The sequence below is a fragment of the Manacus vitellinus genome, unplaced genomic scaffold (assembly GCF_001715985.3).
Source record: "Manacus vitellinus isolate BGI_N305 unplaced genomic scaffold, ASM171598v3 scaffold_0_pilon, whole genome shotgun sequence".
Lineage (NCBI taxonomy): Eukaryota > Metazoa > Chordata > Aves > Passeriformes > Pipridae > Manacus > Manacus vitellinus.
Window position 1 is genome coordinate 51616673 of NW_021938789.1, and position 14425 is coordinate 51631097.

Consider the following 14425-nt stretch of genomic DNA (forward strand, 5'->3'; position numbering starts at 1 on the left):
ACCATTGTCTCTAAGAGACAACTCAGCAGGAGGCAGAGCACAAGGCCAGAGTCACCAGCCTGACTCATAACAAGTCCTAAGCCAGGGTGTGAGATACTGCTCTTCAAATTTGGGACCTGGCTGTAGGTGGCTATATGAAGCTTGCTCACATAGGCTCCTGCTGGGCACCAATAATGACCAGACTATGGGACAAGCTTCTGTTGACTGCTGTGGCCAGAAAGAGAACTGAGAAGCCTGGGAAGCTTGACGAATCAGTTCTGTCACTGGTGTTCAGGAGATGAAGACTTAATTCCTTGCTTTTGCATAAGTTTCTTTATGCCAAGCAGAAGACTTGCAGCCATAGGAGACACAGAGAACAACTGTAGCCACATATGAAGTACTGCACAAGTTGCCCTGCCCAATAATTCCTCTGGGCTCTGAGAGACTAGACTAGATCTGGCAAGATGGGAGTGAACACAGTCTCCCTTTCCTTAAGACCAAGTATGCTGAGAAACAGACTCAGCAGGACAGCGCTGCCTGGATTTCTGTCTTCCAATTTAATGCTGCCATGAGAATCTGAATAATGCACAAGGCTAGTGGGAATGGTGTGCCAGGAGAAGCCAAATATCTTGTCTGATGTGTCCTACTGAAGCCAGTATGACAAGAGGGCCTAGTCATCGGGACATTGACTTGTCTATCTCAGGGGTCTTTTTGTGCTTTTTCTTTGGAGTCACTGGACCATATTGCACCCTTTTCTGAAGAACCTGTTTACAGGACAACAAGAAATGCTCAGGTGAGCAGGATGGATTCCAACTGTGCCAAAGGTGGCAGCGTATTCAGGCCTCCCTCAGATGGCTGTGAGCCAGCAAGTCCCTGCAGTGGCTGGGAGTTGCACAAGTAGGTGCACAGATAATCTGTGCTCCAAAGGGGTCTTGACCCGTGTTTCATCAGGTGCTGCTCTCTTGTACCACAGGCTGAAGGCCTTTGGGGATTAACCTCCTGGTCAAGGTGGGTCCCATCAGATCAGGCCACTGGCTTGTCATGAGGAGCTGAGCGAAGGCTCATCTGGAGCCTTTTCCCATGTACCCTCTTCCCTGGCACCCACCTTTAAGCCCTGGCCTTGGCCCCAGCCCCTGTGTAGGCTGTGCTGGTGGTGTGCCATGCCTGGCCCTGTACCTCACTGATCCTGATGTGACTTCCTGGTGTGACCACGGGACCTGCCTCATCCCTGCAGCCTGGCCTGGTGGTTGGCAGGCTCTGGCTGACCCTTTCACTTTTGCACTTGCTCCACTGTCCTTTCTTGGACCTAGTTCCCGTCTCCATTGCTGAGAGACACTTTTGGGTTAGAAAAATGTATTTATTTGAAATAAGGAGTGTTGATGGTGCTAAGGCATAATTGATAATCAATGTAATTAGGCATTACATTACAAACAAGGCTGCATTATTTCAATAATACAATTAATTAAAATAGTTCCATAATACACATTACAAATGCACATGAAACTGTAAGTGTTCATTACAGCATATTTTTTTACATTTAAAAGATAAATTGAGGGGAAACAGGCCACCTACCTGCTGTATAAATTTTTTCTTGCAAGACAGCTTTGCTCAGGAATGAGTCCACATTAACATATTTTCAGGCAATCCCTCGGCACTCAAATAGGCAGCTGTGCTGTCCCAAATACAGGCTTTGTGGGAATTCCTGTCTGCCTCAACACTATGAGACAGAGGCAATGTGATGTACACTCAAAGCAGCCTTTCTAGAGCTGCATCTCTGCTTTGCTAACATTTCATATTATGCAGGTATATTCCTGCTACAGGTGTGGGATAAACCTTTCTGTGTGCTTGGAAATGGTGGCCTGGAAGCACCTGTCTTAGTTCTGTATCAAACCAGCTGAACTACCCTCAGCACATGTTCTGTTTTCACTCGTGCCACTGCAAAATGAGAATCAATTCTTGGCTTTCACTGGGTGCTTCCCTGCCCAATGATTGCATCAAACTTTGGAACAGTGAGCTTCTTCAGAACATTCAGGGCACGTTCTGGAAACACCCTGAAAGAGAAAATAACTCTCATGAAATTAAGCATGAGATAGAAACTTAAATTATGGGAAAAAGTGGCACTGCAGGTGAGGGAAGAGTGGTCTGGGAGCAGAATACATGCACATATATGGACTGAGACTAAGTCTTAAACTGGGCATTATTTCCAAAGAACACATAGCTCTCATCAATCTCTGACTAATTAAACTCCAGTCTCAGCCAAGTCTTGTTAGGACAGTTCCAATGCTGGGTATATGCTGGGCAGTATTTGGGTTGCAATATTGCTGGAGGATCCAGGAAGGCTCAATATTGTACAGATATAGGTGTGTATTACGTGCTTCATGCTCTGAAAAGCAGCAGGCCTAAGGAAGGATGAGATGTTAAAACTGAGGTGCAGTTTCCTCTCCTAGGATTCTTTCTCTTAAGAGTTATATCTCTCTGTCCCCCTGTCCCAAATTAAGACAGAAAAGCAAAGTTATCCTAAAGGTTTTGACAGCATTAGTTTTGATTTGTCTATGCTTCTGCAGACTTGCACTGTCAGCAAGCAGCTCCTAGAGATGCAAAAAACTGAAAAACTTTTTCCCACTGTCTGTTGTTGGGTTTTGCAAACAAGGTATTACCAAGTGTTTCATGAAATACTAAAGGAGTTAACTGAGACATTCACTTAGTTGTTCTGACGTAAATTACAGATTTGGAACTTGAGCTCTGATAACAACACCTCCTCAGCAGAGCAGCTACACTGAATATTAAAGATGTGTGAGAGGAAAAATCTTGCTTTACATGGCAGAGAAAAGTAGAGCCCTTTTGAAGCAAAGTCCCCAGCCTCCATGACCTCAATCTTTGGTGCTGACATGAAGAAACAAACACTAATAAGCAGCAAGTCCTCAGCTCTTTCTAGAACGATGCTGATGCAGAAAAACTGTTGTTTGCAAGCCCAAGGAAAATCATGATCTCTGAGGAAAAGGTGTTCTGTTCTCCCTCTCCTTCCTTATTGGCCTGTAGAATAGTTGAGCTCTTCACTGTGAACAGTTATCTGCAGCAAGTGGATTAGAAGGACCTATGAGAGGGCTCCAAAAAATCTTTGTGTGTGTTCTCATTAGAAAGAACCACTGCTATTTCATTACCTTGTGATGTGTTCTTCTCATACTAAAATATTTTAGATGGCTGGTTGTTTAATACATTATACTGTCTCCTACAGACAATTACACATTATCTAGTTGCTATAGGCATACTGATGTCAAATCTGGATTAATAAGTATAACAATGTCCAATACTGAATATAAAATAAATGAAACTGGGCTGAATGTAAATTATTTCTGTCCAGCTGTCATTTCAGGGTTTCCCTATGCTGCCAAACTATATCTTTTAATATCATGAGTGCAACATGCAGTTTCCCATAAAATTAAATTTATCTTCATTCAGATGTTACAAGTTTGAACCTCATATACTCAGGTAGTAAGCATTGTTGTTTCCACCCCCACTTTTTCATTTTCTTTTGCTACTTACATTTCAGAAAGCAAACCAATATTTAGCTGCGGTGGAACAAAAACCATTTTCTGGTTGGTCACTATTCCTTCCATCAGAGCCTCTACAACCTCTTCAGTCTCCAAAATCTTTCCAATCCTGTAAAGAAAAGAACACATGTAAGAGCTGTGGTGGTAGAAAGGGGTGGTACAAGCTTCACAAGGATGCTTCACATATGCACAAACTCAAGTAATTCAAATGCAACATTATGTGGGTTAAAGGACACTTCTTTAGACAATTATACACACTGTTATTATACAGTCAGTTGAAATAGAAGGCCTGAAGCTGGGATATTATGCAGTGCCCTGGTGCAAAGAAGGAAGGACAGGAATGCAGAGCATTGAGTTACCTTGTTCTGGGGTTTTTGACAAATCCTGTGTTTATAAAAACCGGACAAAGGCACGTGGTTTTTATTCCATCCTTTCCCAGGGTAGACAGCTCCTCTGTCAGAGCTTTATGAAATCCAACTGCAGCAAACTTGCTTGAGCTGCAGGAGGGGAAAAAAGCACAAATTAGAAGGCATAAATAGTATTTCTAACTCTCTACAACTGTAAATGGCCTAAACAATCATACAGTACAGGCTGGGAGGCAAAAAAACCCTCCAAAGAATGTAATCCAGCTGAGAGATAGGGCAGGGACTAATTCTAACTTCCCCTGTGCCAGGATGTAGTGCTGGATTAGATATTGCAGCTTGGGGAGTAATTGTGGAATGCACAGCAGATGTCTCAAAAAAAGTCACCTTGGTTGCAAACAGACTAAAGAAATCTTAGAAAACAATAACTAATGTGCATTGATAGACAGATATTCTGATTTATCCATGTGAGAAGATTTGTAGAAGGAATGCAGCCTGAATCTCTAAAATTAAAAAGGATAGGCAGTGTAGAAAAGATTAACCCTCTACTGTTTCTTATACCACATGGGAGCATCTTGTAACAGTTGTGTGTGACTTTTGAAATAGAGGAGCATTAAGCAAGCAAAACTGAGGAACAATGTGCCACAGAAATAGGTGTGTGCCTCTAGTTTAAGTCAATTCCAAGGAAAGGAGAACCAGAGAATCAGTTTATTGACTGTCATTGATTTGGACAGTGTAATCCCACTAAAATCCCTGGCTGGGGAGTTCTCACATTGCCAGCAGGGAGTGATTCTCTAAGAGTGTTCCCAGGGGAAGACTGCTGCACCTGGAGCTGCTGTTATAGAAGGCTAGATGTGATGCATATTGTGAATGACAATATGCAATCCAATAAGTTTTATGTGCATGCACCATGATTTTCCCAACATGTTTCAAGTAAAAAAGTAATTTTATGTCATGATGGCAGAAGATCGCGGGGAAGGTCAGTAGGGAAGACATAACGGTGGGAGTCTGTTATAGACCAGGATGAACAGGCAGATGAGTCTCAGCCTTAAGCTGACACAGGGGAGATTCAGATTAAATATCAGAAAATTTTTCTCATTACTGGAGTGGTCAGGCATTGGAATAGGTTGCCCAGGGAGGTGGTGGAGTCACCATCCCTACAGGTGTTTAAGACGTCTCTGGATCTAGCACTGGGTGATGTGGTTTAGTGGTTTGGGGGTTGCAGTGGTAGTGCTGGGTTCACAGCTGGAATTCATGACCATAAAGGTCCCTTCCAACCTCGATGATTCTATTTCTATACACTACAGTCACTGCCACAAAGGCAAAAGAATCAAGAACTACTCACTAGGGGTTTACTTGACAACTCTACAACAAATCACAGAATCACTATGTTGTAAGGAGAAGGGAGGATACCTTTTTGCTAAGCAAAAGTCTGGATTGGTGATGGAGAGAAAATAGGAGAAAATCTTTCATTAGTTGATGTGTCAAATGATTATTCTTTCATACAAGCATTGCTCTCGATTCAGTCAGAGCTAATAACTTGGTATTTTATGATGGAGAAGACACGATTAAAAATTAAAAAAAAAAAAGAAGCGAGCTGACTAAAAAAATCACTTACCAATAAGCCACCATGAAAGAAGTTCCAAAATGACCTGCTGCCGAAGCCACGGTGACAATGTGCCCATAGTTGTTGTTCATCATGGCTGGCAGAAAAGCTCTTGTTGTCTTCAAAGTCATTTAATCCAAGAGGCAAAAATGCAGGGGGCAGGAAGGAAGAGAAGAACAAGGTTTTCTTAGGCATATTCAGCACTGACCCTGAATATCAGTCATTAAGAGACTAATGCTTTGTGCTGCACAGCACCTCACAATCTGAGAGCCCCAGTGATACATGTTCTCTGATCAGCTGGTGCATCTGGCAACCTGCTCTGCAAATGTTTCAGGAAGTCAGCTATAAACAGGATCTCATTTTCACATCTTTCCTCTGCTGCTTTTGAGGTTTCAGGAGTCAGTGGCAATGCTCACCCCCAGCATGTACAATAAAACACTTGTCAACCTGCAGCTTCTCTTCAGCTGCAAACAAATATTGCTTAACAGCTGAAACCCCCCCACTCTGTAAGCCCCAGTACAGCTCTGACAGATGCTGCACATGAGGCTGTCACCAGCCTGCTCAGATCAGCAGGAGGCTGTTCAAGTTTCCCAAGGGTGCCCCTGTGCTGTACACATCCAAAAGACACTTTGGTAAATCACTGGTAATAAGGGTTACTTTAAATAGGTCTCCTCAACAGGTATGCCCTCCAAAAATGTAGGTATGGAGATGGTAGTGGCCCTTACCCACATGTGAGCCAGGATGTTGACTTCAAACATTCTTTCTATCTGGTGGTCCTGAGTTGAGAGCAGGTCGGCAGCTGTGATCACACCAGCATTGTTCACCAGGATGGTCACATCCCCAATTTCCTTTTTCACCTTTTGGAGACAAAACAAAGCCCCAGAAGTGTGTCTCTCATTCATTATATAAAAAACAAAAAAGGAAAAAATGCACGGCTGCAGAAGATGAGCAATAATTAATTTATTTCTTAACATTATTTCTTTTATGGAGAGGAAGATCATGGTACCTTTCCAGATGTGGCAGAAACTGTGAGGTAATTACCATGAGATCTAGTTTAGATCTGATTCTTCTCCCTTAAACAATTACTGCCAAAATTTATTGTCTTCCACACACTGTGTGCACACACAGTTTGGACTGTGTAGTCACAGCTGGGACTATGGAGGTACAGACAGTTTTGAGCCAGCTGGACCACAACCTTTACATTCATATGTCCTCAGTGCTGCCTGTGTTTCTTCAGAGGCTGGAACTCTTCAGAGCAAACTTGGCAGTGAGGAATGATACCCTGGAGCATCACTAAAGGGTGTGATCTTGGAAATGCCTCACCACTCTGTGTACAGAGAGCAGTGAGGAGTGGGGAGGTTCCAAGGCCTTGCATGATTTGTGTGCAATGCCTCTTCTCCAGCTGTCCCAGCTTTTCTGGAAATGGAGCATGTTTGGGTGAGCCTCTGTCCGTGCCCCTGCTGCCCTACCTTCTCTGCAGCGCTGTAGATCTCCTCCCGTTTGCTGCAGTCCACCACGAAGGTTTCAACAGTGGCCCCCAGACCCTTGCATTCTGCTGCCGTCTCCTCAACGCCGTGCTGGAAGGGGCAGAAAAGAAGACACTCATGCACAACTGTGCCCTGCCCACGTGTTGCTGCTCAGGCATCTCGGCAGAGCAGTTACAGCCTGGAGATGTCTCTTAACTGTACAAACACAGCCACACCCCATGGTTACCCAGGGACAGAGCTGTAGGTGGGGTCCTTGAGAGGACAGGTATTCCAGCCTTAAATTTTGGACCTGCCTAGAGGGACTGCCAGAAAGGCAATGTGGCAACAAGAGCGAGTTTGCCTTGGTAAGGCACATGTAACTAGGCTGCAGAAAGGGGGTTCACAGTGCCTATCACAGCACAGCAGGGAGACACTGTGAGTGTAAACAGAACTCTTAAAACACAGGCCTGTCTGACACTTTGAGATATGAAAAGTGGTTTCTATGTATTCACAGACTAGGTGTAAGAAAAGAGATGCCCTCCACAGTGCAAAATGGCATTTCAGGAATGGCATCTGATACACACAGAACAGAAGCTTCCCTAAATCATTACATCAACCCACTAAGACAAGACTGTCGCTGATAATGTCGGAACGGCCAAAGCGACACAGATATCAGACATAGTCCAGGTGTAAGGTGAACAGGAAGCTGTTTATTGCTCTCAAGTGTTTCTTTTATACTCTTTGTACACTATCGTGCCACAACACAATTGGTCAAAAGTCTCAAGCATAAAAAACTGTAGACACTGCACACACTCTTATTGGTGACACTGAAGACACTGTCCATGCTGTGACATGCTATTGGTGACACTATACACATTTTAATTGGTGACCTTTGGTCTGGGCTGCATTACGTTTGTTCCGTCTGGCATTACAGTAAATATTTCCTAAAAGCTGGTTATATTCCTCATCACTAATTGCCAGGCTGCTGACAGGTTCTCTGTCAACCCCGACACAAAGGCCAGAAGTGAGTGGGATGTAGAGCTTGTCCCCAGGCGCCAGAGGGACCTGTGCAGTGAAGGCCTCAGACGTCACAAAATAGCCGGGCAGCTTCAGCACCTACATTACCTGTGCAGGTCCCTGCAGTGGGTGACTGGGCAGTGGCCCTCAGTCCTGGCTCTGTCTTAAGGCTTGAGGCCTCCCAGGAAGGAGGCTTTGGACTAGGTAGCTGACTGGAGAAGCACAGTCCTAAATCCTCTGGAATCCACCACCCCTATTGGTATTGTATTTCAGTTCCTCCTTACGCCCACCTTACAGTTCTATCTCCCACACCAAACCAGGTGTCGCTCGCTACTAATTTATTCCTTAATTCCCCGAATTCCCATCCAGGCAAATGGACAATGCTTCTACTGTGCTGCGACCTGTACACTATTGGGGAGCAGTGCTATGGCCTCCTGCCACCTCTCCAGTGTCTTGGGTCCAGGCCATAATGGGCAGCACGAACAGACACTGAAAATGTTCTAAACAGTACCTTATCCCTGCTTAACAACCCCTTATCCTCGGCTTGTCTTGGATTTTGTGGTGTTTCTTTGTTTGTTTTGTGGTGGGCTGGATTTTGGTTTTGCAGCTCAGGACGACAGGTATTGAATTCCTCTCCTGACCACTGTGTCAGAAACCTTTCCCACTCTCTGCTCTCCGCCTCTCATCCTCCCTTGCCACAGCTGCTTGCACCTTTCACACTTGGCCTCGATCCCTATCTGACTGCCAAGAGCATCTTTGTACCTGTCCGTCCTCCACTTGCCAAGGTCTTTTTGCGTTCAGTGCAAATTATCGTGAAACACTTTTGGGCCAGTATGAAACATTCAGCAAGGAGCCATCTACACTTGTAGCTGCCCCAAGAGGGCGGCAGCAGAGCTCACACACAGCTCAGCACAGCAAGTGCAGTTGATGAGTAAAGAGAAAACACACCTTCCAGCAACTGTACGCAAAAAGCCTGAGGCCAGAGACACTCAGCGGAGGCAAACCTGCTCCTCTGTGGACGCAGGCTGCTGGTCTGGGCGTGCTCTGCCTGCCAGCCCAGGCAGCGGTTCCAGCAGCAGCTCTCGGAGCACGCACTTCCCTCTCGCAGGGGCTCTGCCAGGCGCTGCCTGCCCCCTCGCTGAGCAGCACCGAGGAACTGCGGGACCCAGAGCCCTCCATCCTCTGCTGCCAGCGGGGCCAAACCCTCTCCTGGCGCTCAGCGGGCCAGCCAGAGCCGGCCGTGAGCCGACGGCAGCGCAGGGGGAAGGAGCTGCTGTGGATGCAATCTGGTGATGCCCCTCTTACGCTCCTGAACCCCATGGGGCTCGGAGGTGAAGGAGTGAGGACACGAGCTGTGCCATTACCTTGCTGATGTCCCAGAGGACCAGCCTGCTCTGGCGCTTGGCGAACTCGAGGGCGGTCGCTCTGCCGACGCCATGGCCAGCACCCGTGATGAGCACAAGCTCTCCGCTGACAGACTTCCTCCTCACGGGGACAAACAGCTTCACGAAAGCCTCCAGGTAGGAGTAGACGAGCGTGCCCAGAAACAGGAGAAGCTCCAGGAACAGGTTCATGGCTCTCCCGAGGCTCCTTCGCTGCCCGAAATGTGCCGAGGTCCCCGCCACCCCCGCCCGGCCCACGGCCGCGAGCTCCGCCCCCCGCGGCCAGCGCCCATCAGAGCGCGCTTGAGCGCGGGGCGTGGCCCGGGCCGGGCCCGAGCCGCGGGCCGGGGCCGGCGGGGGCTGGAGCGTGGGCTGTGCCCTCCAAGGCGCTCTGTCATTCCCCCTTCCCGGCCGGGCAGGGGATGGAGAATAACACGGAAAGCGACCCGCAGGTTGAGACAAAGCAGTTTACAGAAGTAAAATCGAAAGTTTGCGCACGCACAAGCAAAGAGGTGAAAAAAAGAGAGAAGTTATTCTCTGTTTCCCATGATCAGGCGGCGTCCGGCCACATCCCGGGAAGCAGGGCTTCAGCACACGTAGGGGTCGCTCCGGAAGGCGAACTTTGCAAATAGCAAATGCCCTCCCCTGCGCCCTCCTCCTTTTTTTTTTTTTTTTTTAGTATCATATCTGAGCTGACGTCAGGCGGCATGGAGCATCCCTTTGGTTAGTTTGGGTCAGCTGGCCTCGCGGAGTCCCCTCCCAGGATCTTCCCCATCCCGCCCTTGCTGATGGCCGGCGGAATGTTGGAGAGACAGCGCTGGTACTGTGGGAGCGGTGCTCTGCAGTAGCCCAAACACTGCTGTGTTCCCGGCCCCCGTTCTAGGTACCAGTGCCCAGCCTAGCACCGTAGGGAACGAGCTCTATCCCAGATAGTCCCGGTGCGGGGCGTTCGTCACTGGCGCCGCTCCGCCCAATGCGGGGCGAGCTTGTACCGGGGCCGGCGGGCGGCTCTTGACCGCCGAGGGTAGAGCTGGAAGGGCACGGCTGTCCCTTGAAGCGGTGTCCTGGAGCGGCTGCTCGCACGCCCGTGCGAGCGCTTCCCATCCCGAGCCCGGGCGCCAGACTCCCGTCTCCCGGCCGGCGGGCGAGGCTAGGCGGGGCTCGCTCCGCCGCGTGGGCCGCGGAGGGCCGCCGCCGAATGCCGTGCCGGCCGGGTCCCTGACGGCGGGCGGTGGCCGTGCTCTCGTTGTCCGTGGTGCTGTCGGCCCGGAGCGCTGCCCAGCGCCGCCCGGCCCTCAGGTTACGCGCTGTGCGCGGGGGAGCCGGGCGCGTCCGCAGCGCGGCCGAGGGTGTCGCTGCCGGAGGTCGGTGCCCTGTTCTGCGGGGAGCAGCCGCCGCACGGCCGGGCCGAGATCCCGGGGCTGCCCTCTATCCCGGGGCTGCCCTCTATCCCGGGGCTGCCTTCCGTCCCCTACCAGCGCAGGGGGAGCTCGGCGCGGGGCGTGCGATGGCGCTGAGGGGTGTCCCTTTTGGGCACGGCAGAAACCCAAACCGGCCTGTCCTTTGAAGCAATGTAATTACCGAAAAATACAAAAGGAATGTTGCCCTTTGCCACGTCTCTGCTAGGGGTTTGTGGTTTTTTGAACTTCAGGTGTTTTCTGAGTTGGATATTATGAGGAATTTCTTCACAGAAAGGGTCTTCAGGCGTTGGAATGGGATGCCCAGGGAGGTGGTGGAGTCACCGTCCCTGGAGGTGTTTAGGGAAAGACTGGACGTGGCACGTGGTCTAGTTGACATGGTGGTGTTTGGTCAGAGGTTGGACTCGATCTCGGAGGTCTTTTCCGACCCAATTGATTCTGTGAATTGTGCTTTTGAGAACATCAGCTCAACAGTGAATGTGACGCGTGCTGTGCTTGTGCCAGTGAACTCTCAGCTTCAGTGAGAAGCAGAACCTCCTCTCCTAGATGCACCTGAGGATTTCACAGCATCTGAGGTGTTTGGCACTGGAACTGCTGTTTTTGAAAAAGCATGGCCTGTTTTGCTGGTTCTAATCTAATATTCACACCTGGGTTCAAATACCAGGGGAAATAATGTATGAATATTTTTTTTTCTTTTTTTACCTGAAACTCATTAGTCCCATCATCACCATGCTCAGATGTTAGGTGGTTAAAATCTAAATACTCTTTTGCAGAGGAAATATATTTCCTTATGTAGAGGAAGCAATTCTTTATTGATAAAACCCTCATAACTTTTCTAAGACTGTATGAATTTCTTGTTTCTAAGGTACTTTTTTAGGTAATAACCCCTTGCTGAGCTTTAAGGCTCTTGTCTAAAGTAATCTTTTTTTTGTAACAAGTAAAAAAAAATTGAGTTCAAGAAGGCCACTTAGTATGTTGAAGAAAATCTGTGTAGAGTTTTTAAGAGCTGATGAACAGGCACTGTAACCCAACCTGTTGTATTTTACTGTTGACTGGTCTTTCAGCTTCTGAAAACCCATGGCAAAATAAAATAAATAGAGGCCTCAAGTATTTTTTCTTTTAACCGTGTTTGACAGTTCTAGCCTTTTTTTAAACTGAAAAGCAAAGTATGTGTTATCCCATATCTGTATTGCACAAAATGGTATTTTGGTGCTCACTGCAACTTGAAGAACTGTGTTGCTCAGGCTCTTAGATATTTCATTCTTGGTCTTACGTGGTCTACCACTGGATGCAAGAACAGGACTCTTGCAAGGCTGTGTTGCTTTATTGATGAATAGAGATTTAATAAAGATTTAAATAGATAGTTAATGCTTTAGCAGACTTCTTACTACATTTATCATAAATATCTTTGGGGTGTTCCTTGTATATGATTGCTGACTAGTCACTGTTACACACAGCCTGGAATGGCAATTCTAGTTTTCAGCTTTTCCTCATGCTGTTAAATCTTCATGTGTATTTAGTAGAGTATCTTCTGCTTCAAGTAGCTGATGATAAAATTCAGACTTGTTGGGCCTGCATACATTTGGTATGGTACATCACTGAAAGAAGCAGTGATATATTACTGAGAACTGTCTTCTGGAAAGAGCTGGGTCTATTCTGCTTGCTATCCTGTACCCTGCAGATCTGGTATTAGATTACAGGTTAAAGCCTAATGAATGAGATTCATATTTCTCTTTTTTTTGTTTATTTTTCAGTAACTCATCTGCAAACTGTTGGTCCCATCTTCATCCTGTGAACATGTTCAACAGTTACAATGTTAAGTTCTACCACAGCAAAGCTCTCACCTCCCCATATCCAGGATCACACGTTGAGCGTAGCCAAGTTCCAGAAGATAAAGTGGGCTGGTTGACGGAATGGAAAGATTATAATCCTGTGGAGTACACTGCAAAGTCTGTTTTGTCTGGACCCAGTTGGGCAGATCCCCAAATCAAGTGAGTGGAAATGGTGGCTCTTTTCTTCTATAAACATGGAAGCAGGGAATAGTGATGACCTGAGTTAACAAGATCATAATTTTAAGTGATGTGTGATTCTGCAGTGATGTGGGAAAGTCAAGTGTAAGTGTTGGTTAGAGAACTGAGTTGTTTGGGTTAGCTGTGAAGATCTTTGACACATCATTTTACTGAGCTGTTGATGCTGTGCAGTGTTTCTCTATGTTGTGAGCTAAATAAAAATTTCCTAATTCTCCTTAAGAATTTGGGACAGTATTTTCATTATATACTTATTTGTTCATGGATTGAATGCAACATGAGAAAAGAAAGTAGAATTGCAGTTCTTGAGTGCTCTGACTCAGGAAATATGACAGGTTGAATGCATGACTGTAATTGTTGTGGGGTTTTTGACTATGTGTATTCATTTTTATTGATTCAGTGAATATTCTCCTCTCAAGAAATGCTGTATGCTTCTTGGCTAGAAAGTTAAATGCATGCATCTGGTGTAACCTGTGATAAATGTGAAAAGATGATTCCTATGTATGCACATCTGTGTAGGCTCTTGAGGTTTCAGCCTTACCTTCCTTGTTGCCCAGTGTTGTGTGAACATGTGCTCCTGTTTACTCTTAGTGGGGTTTAATATTCTGTTGATTACAAGGCAATCCTCAGACTCCACAGGTGTGCTGATGTTCTGCCAAGGCAAGTTGTGACAGTGTAATCTTTTAGTAGGTGTTAGCAATACTTTAAAAATTTTAAAGTCAGGACTGGGGCCAGTTCTGTTTAGTATCTTTACTGATGATCTGGACAAGGGGATTGAGTGCATTCTCAGTCACTTTGTGGGTGACACCCAGTTGTGCCAGTTTGTTGATCTGTTGGAGGGTAGGAAGGCTCTGTGGAGGGACCTGGACAGGCTGGATAAATGGGCCGAGGCCAATTGGATGAGGTTCAATAAGGTGAAGTGCTGGATCCTGCACTTGGATCACAACAACTCCGTGTAGCACTACAGGCTGGGGAAGAGTTGGAAAGCTGCCCAGCAGAAAAGGACCTGGGGGTGCTGGTTGATAGCAGCTGAACACGAGCCAGCAGTGTGCCCAGGTGGCCAAGAAGGCCAGTGACATCCTGGCCTGGATCAGGAATAGTGTGGCCAGCGGGACCAGGGCAGTGATTGTCCCCTTGTGCTCGGCACTGGTCAGGCTGCACCCCAAATCCTATGTTCAGTTTGGGCCCCTCACTACAAGAAAGACATTGAGGTGCTGTGGTGTGTCCAGAGAAGGGCAATGGAGCTGGGGAAGGTTCTGGAGCACAAGTGTGGTGAGGAACAGCCAAGGGAGCTGGGGGTGCTTAGCCTGGAGAAAAGGAGGCTCAGGGGGATCCTTACTGCTCTCTACAACTACCTGAAAGGAGGTTGTAGCAAGGCGGGTGTCAGTCTCTTCTCCCTAATAACAAGGGATAGGACAGGAGGAAATAGCCTTACGTTGTGCCAGAGGGGGTTTAGTTTGGATATTAGGGAAAATTTCTTCACCAAAAGGTTTATCAAGCATTGGAACAGGCTGCCTAGGGAAGTGGTTGAGTCACCATCTCTGTAGGTATTTAAAAGACATGTAGATGTGGCACTTAGGGACATGGTTTAGTGGTGAGCTTGGCAGTGCTGGGTTA

The 14425-nt window shown here is 47.1% G+C and overlaps 1 protein-coding gene across 1 annotated transcript; it reads right to left on the reverse strand.

The window, feature by feature from the left end:
* Positions 1-1341: 1341 nt before the first annotated feature.
* On the reverse strand, positions 1342-9579 carry LOC115307749 (estradiol 17-beta-dehydrogenase 11-like). The gene is made up of 7 exons (XM_029962696.1): positions 9346-9579; positions 6968-7075; positions 6224-6355; positions 5511-5617; positions 3890-4027; positions 3523-3639; positions 1342-2030 (listed from the first exon to the last, which is right to left on the reverse strand). Exons 1-7 carry the CDS (start codon positions 9553-9555, stop codon positions 1943-1945), a joined length of 900 nt encoding a protein of 299 aa, XP_029818556.1. The 5' UTR covers positions 9556-9579; the 3' UTR covers positions 1342-1942.
* Positions 9580-14425: the final 4846 nt, after the last annotated feature.